At 34.7% G+C, this 23,246-nt stretch overlaps 1 protein-coding gene across 1 annotated transcript; it reads right to left on the minus strand.

Moving 5' to 3' along the window:
- Positions 1-430: 430 nt before the first annotated feature.
- LOC121368249 (UDP-galactose translocator-like) lies at positions 431-22,376 on the minus strand. The gene is made up of 3 exons (XM_041492898.1): positions 22,250-22,376; positions 6,123-6,463; positions 431-3,549 (listed from the first exon to the last, which is right to left on the minus strand). The coding sequence occupies exons 1-3, from the start codon at positions 22,338-22,340 to the stop codon at positions 2,911-2,913; spliced, it is 1,071 nt and encodes a 356-aa protein (XP_041348832.1). The 5' UTR covers positions 22,341-22,376; the 3' UTR covers positions 431-2,910.
- Between the last annotated feature and the right edge of the window lie 870 nt (positions 22,377-23,246).

A 23,246-nucleotide genomic window follows, 5' to 3' on the forward strand; every position in this document is an offset into this window, starting at 1 on the left:
TAAGGAAAATATTTTCTTAAGCCACAATTTACATGTCATGAAATCTTACCAATGTACGAGGTGAGGTGTTTGAAAGTATATAATGCAACCTGAACCAAATATTACAATTGTATGTTAATCAGATTACATCATGTGATGAAATCTTACCAATGTACAAGGTGAAGTGTTTGAAAGTATATAATGCAACCTGAACCAAATATTACAATTGCTCATCTGATGAACATGCTCGCTAATTGTTACATAAATACTATGTTATAGTACATTGGAGCCAATTCAGTTTTTAACAAAAAAGGTGACATTTATATGTGTATGGCGGGATTTAGCTCAGTCAGTCGAGTGCTGGCGTCGCAGGATCGAATCACCTCGGTGGTAAAGTGCATATAAAAGATCCTTGCTGCATTAGGAAAAATGTAGGTGGTTTCCTCTGATGACTATGTCAGAATTACCAAATGTTTGACATCCAATAGCCGAATATTAATAAATCAATGTGCTTTAGTGGTGTTGTTAAACAAAACAAACTTTCCTCCTGCATTCTTATTGATTACAATATAAATACAAGGCAGTCAATTAGGCTACTGTTTTTAGTAAAAATCTGCCGGAATCGTAAAAATTATGTAATATATATGTAGATATTTTGGGATTCTATAAACTTATGCTACAAACTTAGGATTCTATAAACTTACACTACAAACTTAGGATTCTATAAACTTATGCTACAAACTTAGGATTCTATAAACTTAGGATTCTATAAACTTATGCTACAAACTTAGGATTCTATAAACTTACACTACAAACTTAGGATTCTATAAACTTATGCTACAAACTTAGGATTCAATAAACTTACACTACAAACTTAGGATTCGATAAACTTACACTACAAACTTAGGATTCAATAAACTTAGGCTTCACAAACATACAGAATCCTGCTGAATGTGCAGCCTGCATGTATACAAATGTCTAGGTAGCAATATGCATGTTTCCAACTTTACGTGGTTCTTGTGACATTAGAAAAAAACAGCATACCTGAAGCAGATGCAAAAAAACTAACAATATTATTCATACACTTGAAATAGTAACTGCTTTATGGTGCATCACTTTGTATGCAATGTGATTATAACATACATTCAAAAATAGCAAATAACTCCGAGCCATCAGAGGAAATATATTAGGCCTGCTTTCCATTAACTCAGTTCCATGCACAATTTATTATATGCATTCTATATCTGTGTTTACGCAAGTGGATTACTATAGAAAATTTGGCATCGTCAAAGTGTACTCTTATGTCCAAAGTAAATACTTTGCATTAAAAAATCACATCTGAAAAAATCACTCATACATTTGTAGATTGATTTTCTTTTGAGTGTGCTGAATGCCTGTGCGTGGAATCGCATATACATGTATGAAAAAGGAACTCTGTACTCAAGTTTAATATTTAATAGTCATGTTCATCTTCATTTTCTAACATTACTTCAGGATCTTAAAAACTATTTTTAAGTAGCAGGGTTGAAATGTAACTTAAAAACCACGATGACCAGCAGGGAGTTAAAATAAGTTATTACCGGCCATTGTTAGGTTTTCATGATTGAATACTGTACATCTGCCACTACTCAAAATTACTATCACACCACTTTCACTGATTGTAATTCATTCATCTTTTCACTATATCACTTTCTTGTGTGTGTTGGAAAGATAAACATTTTCTAAACTTGATGGTTGCCTATACTAGACTACTTGTGTAAAATTCATAATCATTCTTAGTTAATAAAGCTTGTTTCACTTACTAATTTTCAACTGTAATGGGTGTAGAGAAAAACTTGCAATGCCATTTATTCTGTTATTTTAAAAGGGTCCATGATACTGTAGATTTATTTTTACCAATATATTTCTATTAAAAAACAGGTGTAACAAAATGTATGCATTTATCTCAAGAGATAAAACCAGGAGGAAATAAGTCTGTATATATTTATTATTTTTATTTCCCTTTTCATATTATAGGTGTTTATCATAATAGGCAAATGTAGCAGCCATCGGGCTGAACCATGATAATGTGTGTGCATGTGTATTTGGTGTGTGTGTCTGTGTGTGCGTGTGTGTGTGTGTAAGTTTGTGTGAGTGTAAACACAAAACTACACACATGTATTTATCTGCAATGTGTATGTGTACCTAAATATACAAAGGTAGGTAGGTGTGTAGGTAGATAGCATATCTTTCTTGACATAATCAACATGCCAAAGATTCACAAAGTTCATGTATTAAACATGACCATCTAAGAACTTTCATTTCTGTTTACAGAAGTTCAGCTTTTGCCAAAAGTACTAAAAGTATATGAAATGGTAAAGCTTGAATCTGGCTTGAAGAGGGACGGATTAGAAGCTCATCTAAACCGGACACCCTTGGGATCAAGTAAAAACTTTGATTTTAAGAGGTATCCAGTTTAGAGAGGCACAGATATTTAAAATGGGACTATGAACAACGTCCAGTTTTGAGGGAATTCCGCTTTACAGAGGGTCCAGTTTTGAGAGGTTTCACTGTATATGATCTGGTGTATAGTGACTCATTCAACCTATCACTTTTTGGTGCAGCTAAAAATACTGATAAGAATAAAGCATTACTGAATGTATTCTTAATTAATCTGGTGACACAACATGTGGGACCAAAAAAGTTTGTTTTGTCCACTGTGTGTGATGTGTGTTTGTGTGTGTGTGTGTGTGCCTACAGAGAATAAGGTTGTAAGTAAAATGTGGGGTAACATAATTATTTTCAATAAATGGTATAACATAAAAACATAGCCCTCATAATTACATAAAACCAAGTTAAAAACCCAACATATCAATGAGCATGCCGTGTTAATATAACAATGAAATGAAATACTCACAAATGTAATTCCCCAAAAGATTAAAATTTGACATTTTATATTTTATTTACTGTATATGGCACAGTTGGGGCAAATTTGCTGTACATGTATACAGCAGTGATTACAAATGATGTGCCAATGATGAACATCAGTGATGGTGTAAATGCAAAGAAGTAAATCGATGCTATACAAGACAAAATTATAGCTGCTGAAGTGGCAAAACCTTTCAAAATATTATCTGCATACTTGACAACAACTGCCACCATCAGACCTCCAAATGACTGCAGGCAAATGACAAACCACACAACTCCATCATAACCAGAAAACATACCATGCTGTGCAACCTGCGCCCTATCTTTTATTCCCATTGTGATAAAACCTACAACTGATCCAAAAGTTCCAAGTTGAACATTTCGAATCCAAACTGACTGTGGGGTACCTTTTAATATTTTTTCAAAATATACACCAGCAAATCCAGACATTATACAAGATATAATAACTGCAACAAACCCAACAAATGGTCTTTGTTCTGTTGCGACACCGTGTGATTTTTCTGTATTTTCATGTGTCAGCTGTATAATAGAAACCCCCATGATCAGTATAACCAAAGATGTCCACTGAAGTCGACTCAAATGCTTATGCAAGAGGATAACAGAAAAGATGGCTGTAGTCAAGATCTTCAGTTGATAGGTAACCTGAAAGACAGCAAGAGATTTGAAAACAAAATCAACAAACAAAATGAAGTTAAAGATCTAGTAGTAGTAGTAGAAGTAGAAGTAGTAGAAATAGTAGTAGTAGAAGTAGAAGTAGTAGTAGCAGTAGCTTAGTAGTAGTAGTAGTAGTACATAAAAAAATACACAGTATTTAAATCTATTGTATTATATTTAAACAATGTATAGTGCTGTTTCCTTAATAACTGATAGCAAGTATTATTTGTACTTTTGCTTTCTGCTAAAGTGGTAGCATCCTATATTGCTGATCTTGTCAATAACAGCTAATGCCATTCAAATAAGATTATGCATGCTTACAGTGATTGAAAGATGAGTAACTAGATGGTTCAAAATAATAATACAGAATATTTTAGGTAACTGGAAGTTGATTTATTTGAGTTTTACTTACATGCATGCATGTTATAAAATTTAATTCCATTGCTGAACATCTGTGTCAAATAATTGTATTGCATTCCACACATTCAACTTTTGTTTTCCCTCCATGACTCATAACCCTATATTAATGTAACCAGCGGCAAGCACATATGGCAGAATGACATAATTTTTTTTTAATTAAATGAGAGTGCTCTTCCTTGTACGGGTACTCGAGCCCTGTGAACAGACTCGTCTTGCTTCACTCAGCCTGTGTCCGAGTACTCGTGGAGACCCTACAGTGTGTGTTATAAAGTATAAAAATAAACACAAGAAATCAGCGGAATTAATGTCTTGCCTACCACAAAAATGTTTGGTGTACTGTGATGGACATGCATATGTGCAACTAAAAACCAAGTTTCACTGACATAGGATTTACAGTTCTTGAGAATCTGATATAAACGTTAAACTTTCTTTTCTCTTTTTTTTTATTACCTCAGTTCAAACCGAAAATGTGAAAGTTGGGGAGCTTTGTATTACTAATTGTAATACTAATAGTAACATTATGTGGATGTGTCATGAGCTAAGTTGATTTTTTTTAATATACAATCATCCAATGATCCATTTTCAGTGTTCTGCTGTAGAGAAATTGAGATTCATCACATATGATTGAACGTTTTAATTTTCATTAGTGAAAAAACACGTTATATTGATTTAATCAATCAAATAATCAAGAAAATTGTTAATAAATTTTAATTTGTAGAATTCTCAAGAGTGAAAAACACCACAGCACAGAAAATACATTGGTTGGGTTTCAAACTGAAAAATGGATAGATGATTTTGTTATTCTTTAACTAAAGTTTTTAAAATGCAATGCTTTTCATGTTGGTGGTTTTATATTTTTAGACACAAATGCTGTCTATATATATTTAAGTTCATAAAAAACCCTAAAAACACTTATTTACATGTAAATTCATTTACATTAGTTCGCTTTGATCTCAGTAAAATTTTAAACAAAACTTAAGTGACTGAGCCACTTTTTCCAGCATTAACTGTATTTCTGTTTATTGCAAATGTTGTTTAGCTATAAAGTGTCATTTTGCAATTTATTTATTTTTAAAGAAGAAGAAAAAAAAGTTTGTGGCCAATTTTTAAAAATATATTTTTTTATATGTGAAAGGGTTTTCAAGGTATGACCTCCAAAGGTTAAATGCTGCATGTACCATCCGAGGCACCAAACATGTCCATGCTCCTTTGATGGGTGTATATATCTGAATCTCAAAACAACATGAGTAGCTTGGGATCAAAAAATGAGTTTTAGTTAATAGAGGGTATTCTCCATATTAATTTTATTACACAGCTAATTTAAACACCCAAACTAAAATGAAACTGTCAACATTCACCAGAAGCTAGACTAAGTAAATTACTTAAAGAAAACCAAATTGTGTTGCATACAATAGGTGTATATAACTTGTATACCGGCCTGTAATAATTGGCAAATCCAATAATGCAATATATACATGTACATGTACATTTGTACTCCAGCTGTTACAACACAGCAAACATTATTAACTTACTTGAATTAAATGGTAATATAGATCTGCATGATACCGTAAAATTATTACAGCAATATAATACAACTGATACCATTTTTCCATTGGTCAAATATAACTGAAATCAAACTGGTAATTTTGTAATGTATCCTTTTGATTGATGTTCAGAAATATGTTGTTTTAGTTTTAACAAAGTGTTTTTACATACATTTATATCTGGTTATCAGTATTTAGGTATCCTAAACTGTCCTACTGCCACTACTTACAAAACAAATTGTCCTACTGTGGCCACTTACACAGAGAATTGTCCTTCTGCCAGCACTTACACAGAGAATTGTCCTACTGTGGCCACTTACACAGAGAATTGTCCTACTGCCACCACTTACACAGAGCATTGTCCTACTGCCACCACTTACACAGGGAACTGTCCTACTAGCTGCCACCACTTACACACAAATTTACTATAGGTATTTTAGTTTTAATAAAATCTTGGCAAATGCAATTTTACGAAATGGAGTACACTCTCTGTATTTACTATTTTGTTTTCAACTTAATGTTAAAACCTAAATATTGGACCATATAAAGTACAAATGTACATCTGTACATATATTTAAAAAAAGAAGAAGAACTCACCTGAAAAGTGGCAGCATCCAGGTTGGACACAGCGACATAGAGGAGATTATTCTGCACAGTGTAGATTATCGATGGTATGCACACCTTCAGACAATCCAATGGTTGCTTTATGATGTTATAATATATCTGATGCAGCATTGCCATCACGCCACCTTCTTGGAGCAATATCAACATGAGAGAACAACCAACTTTAAAGACCTCCGTCATGACAACTGCTGATGTGGACAGAAACATATCGCCTGGTCGAGTGCGTACATATCGCATAACCAAAATAAGTAATGCATTTTGTACAGTCAGAACCACAAGACTTGCATATTTGTAGACTTGCTTGTGTTTTTCAGCTGAAATACATATATATTGAAATTAATTAGTGATTCTATTAAAATATAGATATTTCCAGAGGCACTGTACAGAGATTTCCGAGCAGATTTGAAATCGCAAGGAACACATGCTCTGAAAGGTAAGTTTTTAGGTGAAAAAACCCCCCAAAACTTTTATTAAAATTGATTTGTAGGCCTCTGAGAATTGCAAATTTGCATAAATGATGTCATAAATTTAATGTGTGAATGGAAAATGGGTTACGCAAAACTATACTTATGCTAGCAACATGCAAGCTACTGATCCCACAATTTTCACAGGCATGCATTTGATCAAGACCAAAATCATCACAATGGTTATTCTAAATTTTAATACAGTTGTTAAATTTTGAAATGCAGCATATATTTTATAAAAGGACTGCAAATCTGTATTTCATATATGACTAATTATCATACAGAATTAAACGAACATTTCTAATGTAACTCGAACATGTACTATAGTTGTTTACATCGATTTCAGTAAGTTTTAATTTCTTAGCACCTAAAAATGTATCTCTTGGAGCATATATGTTCCTTTCAGTTTTAAATTCACTCAGAAATCTCTATACAGTACAACAGGAAATCTCTATTTCTACAGGACAGCATTTTACAGGCGTATGGATTATATCATTTCAAATTCTTGAATGTTTCATGTGTAGATGCAGGATATTTCTAGAAGGGGTGCAATGTTTAAAAAGGGCACCTTCAGTATGCAAAAATATGTATGTACATGTACACTAACATATGTAAAATGTATAATTATATACACGAACAGGGTTTCTGCCAGAGGTTAAAATGACTATGGCACCATACCCAAATTGTTTGGCAGGTATTTATTTTTTTAAGTTGACCTTTTGACAAAATTAATGACTCTTATCATTACTGTATGACTTTCTTAACCTTAACACTAAACCTAACCAATTTTCTTTTTGAGAACTGTAGTTGCATTCAGCACACACATTGTAAATATTCAATTTTACAGTGCCATAAACAAAAACAAATTTCTGGCAGAAACACTGACTAACATATATTACAGTGAAACCCCTCTAACCCGGACATCGATTGGACCAAATAAATTGTCCAGTGTTCAGAAGTGTCTGGTTCTCAGGGGTTTTCACTGACACAAAAGCCTTCATTGCCATTTGAGTCAGCTGGTGACCTATTCATATTCGGCTTTATACATGTATATCTATTGAAGATTTATCTAACAGAGAATAATTTAATAAAGAACTCTTGACTTAACATATTTTAATGTTTGCTAAAACTTTTAATGATTTTAAGTTATCATCAGTGATACTTCAATAATGCAACGTTTAGCTGGACGTTCCATGTTGAAAATTGTTAAGATAATGAAACGCTACTGACATCTTTTCAACACTGCAAAGCCAACATTATGTTTGCCTACTCTCTATTTAGCTAAATAAACGGTTTTAAAACAAAATCAAATTCATACAATTCATAAAGTTTGTGATGGATATCAAAGCTGCCACTTGATTTTTAATTGCTTACCGGGTAACTGTTATTTGCCAATTGTACCCAGTCATATGTAATAGTGATTATACATCTAATGGCTAACCTGAACATTTGTATATTGCACTAGCTATGTTAATTGGCAGTCAGGTAATCCGGTCGAAGACGGCAAAGTGACAATAAACCGAAAATAATTAGTGGCACCATAATGACTGATGACGGTCTGATCGTCCAGTTTCCAGAAGTACATTTTCCACTAAATAAAGAGTTTGGTACTGAAATATTTGTCACGTTCAGTTTGGAGGGGTTTCCAGCTTAGAGAGATAAACTTTAGTGTTAAAAGATGTGTACATCACAAAACCATGGAAAGAAAATGTCCAGTTTGGAGATAATTCTGGTTTGAAGAGGGTCCACTCTTGAGGGGTTTCACTATATCTAGTAATTTTTCACAGAAATATCAAGCTGAGCAAGATATTACATGTTCCCCACTAAAAATTAATAAATGCATGGTATTCATCTGTGAAACACTGGCTTTTTGAGACACTTTGAATTTTAGGCTGGTGAGCTCTCCCAGCACCGTCCCCTTGGATCTATATGTTTGAGTTTAAATCTTTGAGAACATGAAATTCTATATTACAGACAGACAAACCTGCATATAACAGCAGGGCTAGCTTAAGGTAAGCAAAACAGTTCACCAAATTATCTATTAAACTTAAAAAATTACATAAATCCAGATTTTTTGGGGTTTTTTACAAAATATCAGTTATTACATGTAATTATTTTCCCATTAATAGGTGAATTTGGCAAGTGCCAGAGTTAGCCCTAACTTATGGGACCAGGAAAACATGGTTGTTATAGACAGGTCAAACCAGTTCAGCTAAATTTTAAAATATATAAGTCACTTGAAAATTATATAATGCAAAATAACCAAGGTTTTGTTTCTGATTTAATGTACTTGATATTTGCATCTATAATTGTAACAAATTATTTGATAGGATCGTATAGTTCATCATAAATAATTATTTGATCCAACACTTTGGTACAAGTTTGCTAAGGGCGATGATTTTCTGCAATCACAGGAAAATGGACGAAATCACTGAATTAAGTAACTGAAATGGAATTCTTGATTTTATAATTTTATTTTGAGGTATTATTCCTTTTTAGCATAAGAATTACAACTTTTATTTCATACTAAAACAGGTATAAACATTTAAATTGTGTTTTGACATGTATTTACTATTATTTAATAAGTAACAAAAAGATTTTTAAAATGTTTGTATGCCGGCATGGTTTCGGGTACTTAGTATATAAATCCTGCAAACAACTACCATCGTGCTGGATTTGTTTTGTTGTTGTTTGGGGGTTTGGGGGGGGGGGGGGGGGGGGGCTTTGGGGGTTGGGAGGGGGTTTCCAATTCTTTAGTCATCAGTAAACATAACTGAATCATGTGATCGTTCATAAAAATCAACAACATTTACATTCGTAAAACTTTGGGAGTATCCATGAGAGCATTTTACAATATTTGGAGCAAAAAAAATCAATTATTGCTTGTCATTAATAACAGACTTAGTCAAAATGGGAAATGGAATTTGCCCAAATTTGAAAGAGAAAATAATCCTCTCTAGACTGGTGTTTAATATATTTATTTCACTATCGTGATGTCATACTATTGTTCTAAGTGTAGATTATTTGTAAAGAATCAACACCTGTGAAACAATGTGATTGAAACTTTTTGTGCACTTATAAATAAGATACTAGCAGGGCAACAAACCTAATCAGGAAAAAATGCGTGCAAACGTCCTTTTCCAAACAAAAATTTAGTGCATGAAAATGCCATTTTTTAAGAAAATTATTTAAAGCACGAAAAAATGCATTGTTTAACATATATTTACAAAATAACAACCAAAGAGATACCTAACAATACAGGATTATATTATTTATTGGAATGTTATGAATTGAACAGTAAAAGTATAATTTATTAAATCAAACCACTTTAGTACCAGACTTTTCTTTATTATTGGTCAGGCAAATAAGACTACTTTATGGTTTGTCTAATAAAACATATAATAAATATACTGAACAAAAAAAGAAACTTCCGATTTGTACATATAGTATTTGTTGTGTTAAAGAATTCATTGTGTAATGAAATTATATAGGTAGTATTAGCCGTGAGCTGTATTATCAGGATTCATGAATTGTATCAATTATTTTTGCACTGTTAATCGTTGACAACGTGAAACTCAATTTGCATGTGCATGCATGGTTCGACATGTCCCGTGTAGTATTCGGTCAATTTGTTTTACTTGTCTTACCGACATTGTTGTCAAGTGAACGAAAACGCTTCAACATTTGTAAAAATAAATAAAGTTTTTTACACTGTAGCATTTTTAGTATGCCAAGAATACCCAATAATTTACGCGAATGGGCGATTGGCATGCTTGATGCTGGCATGTCGACAGAAGACGTTGCAAGTCATGTTGGGAGTTCTAGTCGAGCGATACGAAATCTTCGCGTAAGATTTCGAACGACAGGAAGCACCAACGACTTGCCACATCGTGGACGTCCGCGTGTTACAACGCGTGGTCAAGACCGCTATATCATGAACACGCATTTGCGCAATCGATTCCAAACTGCCACTGCTACTGCTGCTAACACACCTGGGCTTCGTAATAACCGAATCAGTGGGCAAACTGTTCGTAATCGTCTGCGGGAGAACGGTTTACATGTACGACGTCCTTACGTCGGATGCGTTTTAACGCAACGTCATCGTCTTAATTGGGCACGTGTACACACTCGTTGAATACGGCGACGCTGGAAAACCGTTCTTTTTTCGGATGAATCCAGAAATGAACGCTATGCTGACTGCTGTGTTCTTGAGCGAGATCGTTTCGGGGGTGGGGGTTCTGTCATGGTCTGGGCAGCCATTGCCCATGGTTATCGTTCACCACTAGTCGTCATTGATGGCAATTTAAATGCTCAACGTTACCGCGATGACATTCACGCTCATCACGTCATTCCTCTGTTCCATAACAACGCCAACATCTTGATTTTTCAGCATGATAATGCCACCTTTCATACAGCTAGAGACACTGTACATTTTCTTAGGACAAATAACATTGATTTCATTGATGATTGGCCCGCTAAAAGTCCTGATCTCAACCCCATCGAGCATGTCTGGGATAGTCTGGACAGACGATTGAGGCGTCGTCCCAACCCAACCGCTAACGTCAACGAACTTCGTCAAGCGCTCATTCAGGAATGGAACAATATTCCACAGGCAGAAATCAACACTTTAGTCAATTCTATGCGCCTGTGATGCACTGCAGTGGACAATTCAAGAGGTGTTCATATCCGTTATTAAGTGGGTGTTGTTGTTTTTTTAACCCCTACCACACTTGGTCAAAATTTCTCCCAGTTTCTGTTAACCTATGGCCATGATTTTTGCACCAAACGATGCATCATGGAACACTCTTTAAACGCATATATAACAATTATTCACCCGGTTTGTTATCATCAAGTTATGTTCAAGCAAAGTTAGCGGAAGTTTCTTATTTTGTTCAGTATATATTCACCAGTGTAAAATAAAGTTGCTATACCTACATGTATGTAGTACAGTAATTATGAGCATTAAACAAATGCATCTTTTGTCAATTGTAAATGAGTATATAATTAACTTAAATGTGAATGGGAACTTTAAACAAGAACCTCCACACACACACACACACACACACACACACACAGAAACAAAAACAACATCATCAACAATAATAACAAAACTAATAAAAACAACACACATTTTATTAGCAAATATTGTATTACACGTTAAGACAAAAATAACAATAACAATAACAAACTGACAAAAAACTTGGGACCAATGTTTTAAATTTATGTAGGTACTTTGCTACATTTGCACTATTTCATCATATACATTTAGTGGAGTCGACTGGCTGCTGTTCTGCATTACCCTTACATTACTATTAGAGTAGCACTCTTAAAGGTAGACTAAACTCCAACAAGAGCCTTATGTGTTGGAAAGATGCATACCCGGACCATCAAGACATGCTGACACTTTAACAAATGAAAAACGCGTAATTTTAGAATTAATAAAAAACCGTGATTATTCCTGCTAACTGGGGGCAGCCATTTTGTTTAGTTTTTGTGAGGTCCGGTGGTATAGTTTGGGGCGAAGTGACGTCAGCTCAGGTCCAACTTCTCTATTATGCACAGTGTAAACAAATGCTCTAATTTACGACAAGGCGCTTCGCTTTCATCAACCTGACTTGTAAAACAGCATAATGACTTGATAGTATAAAAAACTATTTAACTAAATATATTTCAATTTGCATCAATATAACGAAATGGAGTTACAGTTTTTTTGTTTTTTTTAAATCTAAAGAAAAAATGCATATTATTAGGCCTATTGGTAGGATACGTTCAAGCAAAAACGACCACTCACGATACCCAAGTGATAATTTTCTTTTCTCTGGGACTACGTAATTGGTCAGTTTTGTGATTTTAGATGGGAAAGTTTACTTAATCAAGGGTTTTACAGAATTACTTACAGTAATAAAGCTGGTAAAGTCCATTACGATTTGAGGTTATCACACAATACCCTGTGATCTTCATAAAAGAGGCACATCTTTTTAGTGTGTCTAGGGACCGTCTAAATATACACCTACCAATCAAGAACCACAGGTACAGGCCACGGAAAGAAAAGACCAATTAAGCAAGAAAACACTCCGACTATTATTTCAGTACGTGGGTTAATTTATATACAAAATATAATACATTTATTTCAACACTTTGACAATGGTGGTTTATTTTGTATTGAAAAATAAACCACATATACACGTTGCTGTGTTACTGGGATGAATATTATTACAGAACATTGCGATGCATCCGCAAAAATCAGGTATGTTTTGTTTCTTCAGTTCGAAGACTAATTCCTGATATTACGTAACCACCAGCTCGCCAGAAGGCGTATTCACTGGAATGGTACAAAATGGCTGCGCCCATTATATATAACAGCCGTCACCTTTAACCGTTTTATTAATTAACTATACGATTATACTTGTTGGTATTAAGCAATAATGTGCATTATGTATCGTTGAATATGCACACCAGTCCAAAAGCCTTGCTTTAGCATTCCTTTAAGGTGCTACCGGCCTTGGTGGCGTCGTGGCAGGCCATCGGTCTACAGGCTGGTAGGTACTGGGTTCGGATCCCAGTCGAGGCATGGGATTTTTAATCGAGATACCGACTCCAAACCCTGAGTGAGTGCTCCGCAAGGCTCAATGGGTAGGTGTAAACCACTTGCACCGACCAGTGATCCATAACTGGTTCAACAAAGGCCATGGTTTGTGCTATCCTGCCTGTGGGAAGCGCAAATAAAAGATCCCTTGCTACCAATCGGAAGAGTAGCCCATGTAATGGCGACAGCGGGTTTCCTCTCAAAATCTTTTTGGTCCTTAACCATATGTCTGACGCCATATAACCGTAAATAAAATGTGTTGAGTGCGTCATTAAATAAAACATTTCTTTCTTTTTCCTTTAAGGTGCCAGTGTAAAGAAAAATAGTGGCAATAACTAAAAGTGGTTTGTTTATATTGCTGATAGTTAAAATAACATTGGTAGGTATGTCAATGTCATGGAGGCGTCACAGATTACTGGTGACCAAATATTATTTTGTGAAAGCAAATGAACAAAAGATGAGAATTATGAATTTGTTTCTTTTGTTTTCATACGATAGCAGTTCTTCTGTTATGTATTCAGGTTTTCACCCACTGTGGCGAAATTACATGCATCGCCACAGAACCGATGCTTGACCCATATAATAGGAACATAAGTATATATATTTGAAAGGCATAAACTACTAAGTATAAAAAGTAAGAAAGAAAATGTTCATATATGGCTTCACTTTACTTGATTGGTACGTCAGCTCTTGACAAATATAGCCATTAGGTTTTTTTAAATGTGTTTTGTTTAACAGCACCACTAGGGCACAATGATTTATTAATCATCAGCTATTGTTTGTCAAACATTTGGTAATTGGGCAATTATGTGGTGTTGGACATACATTTCAGACACTTCAGCCAAGCATTATATAAATGTATAAAAATATCCACAACTTTTTACGTTATACAATGTAAGAACCAACTAGGTTCATATATAAACTTTATTCCATCCTTATGTCACTTTAGGTGTAGAGTGAAAAATATGCATGGTGTCGGACGTATGCACACAAACTGCAATTTTTCACCCATGTATAGTCATGTCTTAATCTCTGTGATGTGTGAGGGCATATTTGAAATATTGTGTTCTATTCCTATAGGGTAGATTGTTTATTTGTATATCAGATGTAAAAACATTGTTTTTATCACACACTAAAAAAAAATAGAGACCAATATGCTTGATGTCGGACATATACTGTTTTGGTATCAGACGTATTTGTGTGAAATACAACTTTACAAGTTTTGAAAAACAGTCATTATTATATATTTAACAAACAAGATAACATTAAAAACAAAAACACACCAAGAGTTAGGATTTATTATTTTTGTTTAACAATTACCAAGTGCATCACAAGAGGTGGGTTCAGGGTGTGGAGATGAAACCCCTCTTGGCCATGTGTTTTCTTTAAAGCATTTTTTTGTTTTGAAAGAAACTTTAAATATTAGCCATAAATTTCACTAGTTCATTACAAAAATGAACCCCATTCAAAAATTCAAGGTGGGCAGGGCGGTTACCTTGTGACCAGTGTACATGTACAACTGATGAGTGGCAAACAAAAAAGTTGCCACTACCTACATGTATGACTATGGAATAACAGCACTACAAACATTTCCATTATTCTAAAGTTAAAGGCATGTAAGATGGGGGTGACTGTGACAGGTCCTCATGACTTGGGACTTGCAAGGTGCAAGTGCCAGATTTTAATAGTTCTGCATTTATATTTATTGATTCCCCATATAACCTCTGCATAATTAACTCAAGAATATCAAAATAGTAAAGTTCTGCCACTGAATGTAAAATTTGTTTTTCCAAATGTGACGTTACACTTAACATGTTGGTTGTGATCCTCTACAAATTTTCCAGTTTGTATAAAGCTGCCAGTAAATGCAATTGCTGGGTTTCTTATTTCTCTATGGTGATTAACAGTTAGTTGCATGTATAATTTTTACATTTTAAAACATATAATTAATACTTTTGGTGGGAAGCTGCCTACTGCACACTTTGATAAATTCCTATTAATCCAATTATACGGATAAAGACTTAACACTGATGGTCATAATTGGCTCTAGTTATAAAAATGTGTGCTAATATCACACTGGCAGTGTATAAAATGTCAATAATTTGCTTTAAAATTGGAAAGAATAAACATACTTTATGCATGGTATCAGACGTACACTACAACAGCACCACTGTGGCAGTAGCATATGGTAATTGTTACATATTCAGTAATTGTTTTTACATTTTTTAATCAGCCATATAAAATTAACATTGCATCTGTTAGTAACATTTTACAGCTAGTTAGCAGAAGTAGAGATTGATTAAAAAATGTAATATTTTGGTGCCGGACATATTTTCTGTCATTTATTATAGACAAAATATACACTTTTCTAGTGCTGAGTGGCCTAATCCAAAAAAACAAACCATACCAATTTACTTGGGTTTGAAAGGCCTGGGCATTTGGTCTTGGTGACAGATTTCCTAATAGAAATTATGCCATTATTACAGAAAACTATTTAAATTCTATTTTAATAAAATATATTCTAACACTTTGATGTACATGTAATATAATTAAAAGATAAAGATTGAACTGGCACACTGACTATGCTGTACATGACACATTTTTATCCCTTTACAACCCCATTGTTCCTAATTGTACACGTGTCATTCGCGTGTCACTGTTACAGCAATTTGGCCAAAACAAACAAAAAAACTAAAATTCCTTTCAAGGCTGAATTCACCAACCAAATAGATAACAAATGCAAGCAAAATGTTTGTTGGCTGAACTTGGGGCAGATTTACTTACAATCCAGAGTTGGAAACATATAAATGGTAAAATTGTCGGGGACAAAATTATTTTGTGCTGTAGTAATTTTCTTAATAAACAAGTATAAACAAGTGGCCCATGGGTCTAAATAGTCACCTGAGTAAACGGTTGAAATGACACCCTTTTTCGAAGGGGGCTTGGGGTCAAAATTACCAAAGTCATGATTCTGTTTCTCCATATAGGTCAAGGATGCCTAAAAGTTGAAAATGGTCTAGTAGTTGTGAACACTTTAGTTTAAATGCATTTCTCTATACAACTCTAGTAAACTTCACCCCAACATTAATGACATTAACAAATTAGATAAATTGGCTGAATTTTCCCCTTTTTGGTCCCGTCGTCAGACCCTTGGAGGGTCAAAATGTGGTTTGAATTACTTAAGTATTTTCAAAGAAGAAGTTCAAAATGTAAAAGGTTTATACACGACTCATGATGGTGGATGAGAACGGATCTCAATAGACCTAAAACTGGACTGCTTGTTGCAGGTGTTATTTAGAGCCTTGATGACCCACAGAAATCCTGTAGACAAAAATCCTGTGTTTTCATATAGAATTATCTCTGAAGGCAGAGTGCGATTTTAATCATCCAAATGTACGTCTATAGTCCATCCCACAGGGAACGCCTTTCTTCATACTATCAAATTTACTACAAGTTATTTATTTCTGAGCCGAATGTTTTCTAAATTGCACAGAAAAATAACTGGGTTTTTTTATTATTTCCAAAACGTTTTTACTTTTCTTCATACGTCAACACAAACTGAAATTATTTACAAAAAACATTTTTGTAGGAGGTTGGGATGGACTATAGCTCTCAAATGGCAGAGTACTTGGGCTACTAATTGTTTCTATTCAATTTGTGCTTGGCAAACAAGTAAAACAAATTTCAAATGACCCATTTTGGAGATGGTTACGCACCCTTGCTTTCTGCGTGGGATGGTTGACCACATCATAGAAACAAGTAAAGTACCACTGACATCCCTACCTGCATTCGACTAATGACAAAAACATAAATACGACACGCCTATTCTAGCTGGCCAAATGAACGTTTTCTTAGCCGAAATTTGGCTACGTTGCCGAGTTATTAGTAGTCTGAAGTTAAAGTTGCCATAATATTTTGGACCTATAATCATATTTCAAAAATGAAATCACACAACAGACGCCAAGACCATGACTTGTTTAGGGGGCGTGGCGTAGCCCACTGGTAAAGCGCTAACTTGATGTGCGGTCAGTTTGGGATTGATCCCTGTCAGTGGGCTATTTCTCGCTCCAGCCAGTGCACCACGACTGGTATATCAACGGTCATGGTATGTGCTATCCTGTCTATGGGATGGTGCATATAAAAGATCCCTTGCTGCTAATCAAAAAGAGTAGCCCATGAAGCGGGTTTCCTCCCTCAATATCTGTGTGGTCCTTAACCATATGTCCGACACCATATAACCATAAATAAAATGTGTCGAGTGTGTCGTTAAATAAAACATTTCCTGACTTGTTTAGTGTCATCGCTCACTTGGCACCGTGACACTATATGTCGGTCTGTGTTTTTACTTTGGCACCAGACTGTACATCGATGTATGTTGCACCGTTTGCTGTAACCAGTCAAGCATTGTGTAGTTATCAGCCAAATTCATTCATGTAATGCCAGAAAATGCTCATTATTACTTTCATGTTAACATAATGACATATTACCAACTATTTAATAATATCACACTTGTAATGAAACACAATTGTTTTGTTTAAATTTTATTATCGGAAGTAGTATTTTCATATCAAAATATTATGATTAGAACGAAGTGAATAATTCAGAATTTTCCTGAATGAACACAGAACATGGCAAAGTGAACAATATACTTTAATTTAAGAAAAATTACAGTTTGTCAAGAGCAGTCAGTTCACCTCTTTTTTCCCTCATGATCTCTATAACACTTGATGTCATACAGTCAAGCAATACCAGTGAATAGTTTCATACAGTATTAATCTTCCAATAAAGAGATTCTTAATTAAAACAATGTATACACTCAAAATTATTTACAATTATTCCGAATTGATTTTGTTTACTATTCACTACAGTAGGGGCACAAAAATGCAGCATACCTTTTACAAATCAAATGTAGTAATTGGAAAGAGTTCTATAACATGGGGGATGAAAATCATACAAATTAAATGATTTGGCCTTGTGTGAGGCAATATAATACTCCATTTTAACACACTTTCTATGAGTTAATCTGGACCCGATAAAGGACTTGGTAAAATTAATTATTTTTAGGTTACATTTTAATTATAAAGTTTTTATTAAAGGAATGTCAAAGCAAGGCTTTTGGACTGGTATGCATATTCAAAGATACATAATGCACATTACTGCTTAATATCAACAAGTATAATCATATAGTTAATTAATAAAACGGTTAAATGTGACGGCTATTATATGTAACAGGCGCAGCCATTTTGCAACATCCCAGTGAATATGCCTCTGGCGAGCTGGTGGTTACATAATACCTAACGTGTCACGTCAGGAATTAGTCTTCGAACTGAAAAAACAAAACATACCTGATTTTTGCGGATGCATCGCAATGTTCTGTAATAATATCCATTCCAGTAACACAGCAATGTGTATATGTGGTTTATTTTTCAATACAAAATAAACCACCATTATCAGTGTTGAAATAACTATTATATTTTGTATATAAATTAACCCACGTACTGAAATAATAGTTGGATTGTTTTCTTGGTTAATTGGTCTTTTCTTTCCGTGGCCTGTACCTGTGGTTCTTGATTGGCAGGTGTATATTTAGACGGTCCCTAGACACTGTGTCTAGACACACTAAAAAGATGTGCCTCTTTTATTAAGATCACAGGGCACTGTGTGATAACCTCAAATCATAATGGAATTTACCAGCCGTCCTGCTTTATTACTGTAAGTAATTCTGTAAAACCCATCTAAAATCACAAAACTGACCAATTACGTAGTCCCAAAGAAAAGAAAATTATCACTTTGGTATCGTGGTCGTTTTTGTTCGAACGTATCCTACCAATAGGCTTAATAATATGCATTTTTTCTTTGGATTTTTTAAAAGAAAAAAATAGTATAACTCCATTTCGTTATATTGATGCAAATTGAAATATATTTAGTTAAATAGTTTATTATACTATCAAGTTATTTATGTTGTTTTACAAGTCGGGTTGATGAAAGCGAAGTGCCTTGTCGTAAATTAGAGTGTTTGTTTACACTGTGCATAATAGAGAAGTTGGACCTGAGCTGACGTCACTTCGCCCCAAGTGTGCGTCACAAAAACTAAACAAAATGGCTGCCCCCATACAGTTTTTCATTTGTTAAAGTGTCAGTATGTGTTGGTGGTCCGGGTATGCATCTTTCCAACACATAAGGCTCTTGTTGGAGTTTAGTCTACCTTTAAGTTACTTACTTTCTTAAATTTTATTGTTGCTGAAAATTATTCTGAATTGTGAAATAAAATGTCTTACAAATGAACGACCAACAGATGACAAAAAATCTTATTTTGTTGTGCAAATTACACATGAAACTAAACATACTACTTTTACTAGAATTTAAAGTCTAAAGCAGTTAGGGATGTTGACAATATATATCCAGGGATTTATCAATTCTTTCATGTCTGATGGGATTGGGAGAACTACTGAAGATATGCAGTTTTCAGTCCACTGAATAATGCAGTATACAACACTGTTAAATTAATTTATCATATAATATCTTACATTTTCAGTGCAATCAAAGTATGTGATATTTTTCAGATCACATACTTTAAGAATTTGATAACTTTGCAAATTAGATGTAAATTAGTCGAAGGAAGGAAATGTTTTATTTAATGACGCACTCAACACATTTTATTTACGGGTATATGGCGTCAGACATATGGTTAAGGACCACACAGATATTGAGATAGGAAACCCACTGTCCCCACTTCATGGGCTACTCTTTTACATTAGCAGCAAGGGATCTTTTATATGCACCATCCCACAGACAGGATAGTACATACCACGGCCTTTGTTACACCAGTTGTGGAGCATTGGCTTAAAAATTAGTTGAGGTCTTGGCACTAGGTTTATTGACATTTAAGCAAATGTACATGGGTGACACTCCATGATTTACGTATGCATTCATAGTCATCAAATAAAAACATTTCAATGGCAATTTGACACTGAAAGCTGTCCAGTGTTCAGAAAACAAAAAACGTGAGGCATAACTTTATTTTGATGTAAGGACATCCAAAATGACGTCATTCAAGTTTGATGTCATTTCCATTCAAAAATACACCGCGCCACATGTTCTTACATCATTTGAATATCTAGTAATGGCGGAATGGAATTAAAGTTGCGTGTACAGTTTACAAAAACACGTTGTATTAAGCTTGAGCTTATATAATAAAGAGATTATTACCCTCGTGTATTTCGGTATTGTCAATATCATATATTAGGAATAAAAAATAATGTATTATGCTCGCCAGAGGCTCGCATAATACAATTTTTATTCCTAATATATGATATTGACGATACTGAAAAACACTCTGGTAATAACCTCTATTTATTAGAACCTCTGGACATAATCAAATATATATTTTGGGAATATTAAAATTAGTACAAAGATTGTATTTAAATGCATCAGATGTAGACTACATTGTTATATGCAGGCCTCTGAGAACTGAACATTTGCATAATACATTTTTGGGTTATTCAAATATTACGTAGCTCATGAGGGGTGGGTGGGTGTAGGTCCAAACGTTATGTGGTGTTACAGGGGGTGGGTGGGTGTATTTAAGTGTTACCTAATGCACTGTTTTTTATCATTACTTTTTTTTTCATAAACGCTGTCATGGCAACAATAGCTAGCAATAGCAAGTTATAGCTAGATGTATACACACTTATAATAAGGATTATAAATAGAGTTGAAGTACATTACTTTACACCTATCGCATGACTTGTTTGTGAATGGAAGGGGGTGTTTCCAAACATTACATAATATTTTTTAAAAAATTGGGGATGGGGGGGTGAATGGTCTAGCATTATGGAGCATTACAGGGGGGAGGGAGGGGGTCTAATTTTAACAAAAATAGTGTTACATAATATTTGAACGGCCCAATAAGCAAGAACAAATTCTGGTAACCCATGCATTTCGTTTTTACATAACCCATCAAGAACATGTAAATGATGTCAAATTCAATGTGTGAATGAAAAATGGGTTACTAAAACTATATTTACGCGAGCGACGCACAAACAAAATCATTGTTCTTGCAATTTTATGAGGCCTCATATGCATTGCACGAATACGACGATACGCAGTAGCGTTTCCTTGTTAATGGGACGGTTTTCGATCGGCTGACAATAGACGGATCACCTCTTATTTTTATGATTTTTCATCAACTTCAAGGACAGATCTTGTACTACTACTAGTAAACTATTAGTCAATAGCTACATATCCAATCAGTAAATTATTTACGGTGGAAAAACATTACCGAGTTCGATCAGAAATGCAACGTAAAATAGTAGTTAGACACGCCAAGTCTAGCTCGTCCCATCATTCTATAAAAATGTTTTTTGTAAATAAATTCAGTTTGGCTTGACTTTAGAAGAAAAGTAAAAGTGTTTTGGAAATAACAAAACAATACTATTTTTGTGTCAAATTTAAAAATCAATCGGCTCAGAAATAAATAACTTGTAGTAACTTCCATAGTACGAAAAAGGCGTTCTCCGTGGGACGGACTAACTTAGTCACTAAAGTAAAGTAAAGTTTTGTTTTATTTAACGACGCCGCTAGAGCACATTGATTTTTTATCTTATCATCGTCTATTGGACGTCAAACATATGGTCATTCTGACACTGTTTTTAGAGGAAACCCGCTGTCGCCACATAGGCTACTCTTTTTACGACAGGCAGCAAGGGATCTTTTATTTGCGCTTCCCACAGGCAGGATAGCACAAACCATGGCCTTTGTTAAACCAGTTATGGATCACTGGTCGGTGCAAGTGGTTTACACCTACCCATTGAGCCTTGCGGAGCACTCACTCAGAGTTTGGAGTCGGTATCTCGATTAAAAATCCCATGCCTCGACTGGGATCCGAACCCAGTACCTACCAGCCTGTAGACCGATGGCCTGCCACGACGCCACCGAGGCCGGTAACTTAGTCACTAAGTAGTAAGGTCACAACACGTAGTTACAGATAGAAATATCGAGTAGTAAGAATATAAAATTAAAAGATAATACAAGGGAGAAAGTGAGCTTACGTGTTTCTGTATTTCCCATTTTAATAGCAGCACTGCTCTCAACTCCAATGTCATCAGTTAGGGTTTGGATAGGGTTGACTTTGTCAGACATTTCCAACGTGTACCATTTCCCGTTCGATACACAAAATGTTACCAGTCTAACCAGCTTCCGTGTCATTCAGGTTCCAATGTACCATATCAATTCCTATTGCCGATCATGTTAACGTTTACTAACATAGCCTATCAACATACCCAGGCAGTAAGTATCATGGGTGAACCAGTTTTGGTGAGCAGGGCTTCTAGAATTTTCATAAAATCCACTAACCATGGGATCGGTGATTTTAAAAATTTACTTGCCACGATTAAAAATTCACTAGCCCTACTTTTACTTATAGTTAATACAATTTTACTAAATACTAGTAATAATCAAATGTTACCTAAAGAGGGAGATAGAGCTTAAAACACTAACATTGAGGGGTTGGGTGTGTGCAGGATATTTATATTTGCAAAACAGACTTAACTGCAACATTTGACTATAAAAAAAAACTAGCCATCGGGCATAGCAATAATAGTTATTTACTAGCCCAACATTGAATATCACTAGTCATGGGAGTGGGGATACCATAATCTAGAAGCCCTGTTTGAGCATAAGCATTCGGTTCTGATGCGTATCAGAATTTATATTTCATTTCAACTTATTTCCGTGCTTATATCCAATTACGGTTCAAGCACGCTGTCATGGGCACACATCTCAGCTATCTGGGCTGTTTGTCCAGGACAGTGGGTTAGCTGTTAATTATTAGTGGTTAATGAGAAAGAAGGTGGTGTAGTGGTCTTATACCTACCCATTGGTTCGTTAAAACTCGCTCTGGGCAGGAGCCGGTACGGGGCTGCGAACTCTGCCTTATGTCCGATGGCTTAACCATAACGCCACAGAGGCCGGTTCAGAATTTATAAACAGACAGTTATCCAAATAGCTACCTTTTTTATTAGTATTTTAACGCTTCAAATGAGCACT

This window comes from Gigantopelta aegis, chromosome 3, assembly GCF_016097555.1.
Source record: "Gigantopelta aegis isolate Gae_Host chromosome 3, Gae_host_genome, whole genome shotgun sequence".
In the NCBI taxonomy this organism is placed as follows: Eukaryota; Metazoa; Mollusca; class Gastropoda; order Neomphalida; family Peltospiridae; genus Gigantopelta; species Gigantopelta aegis.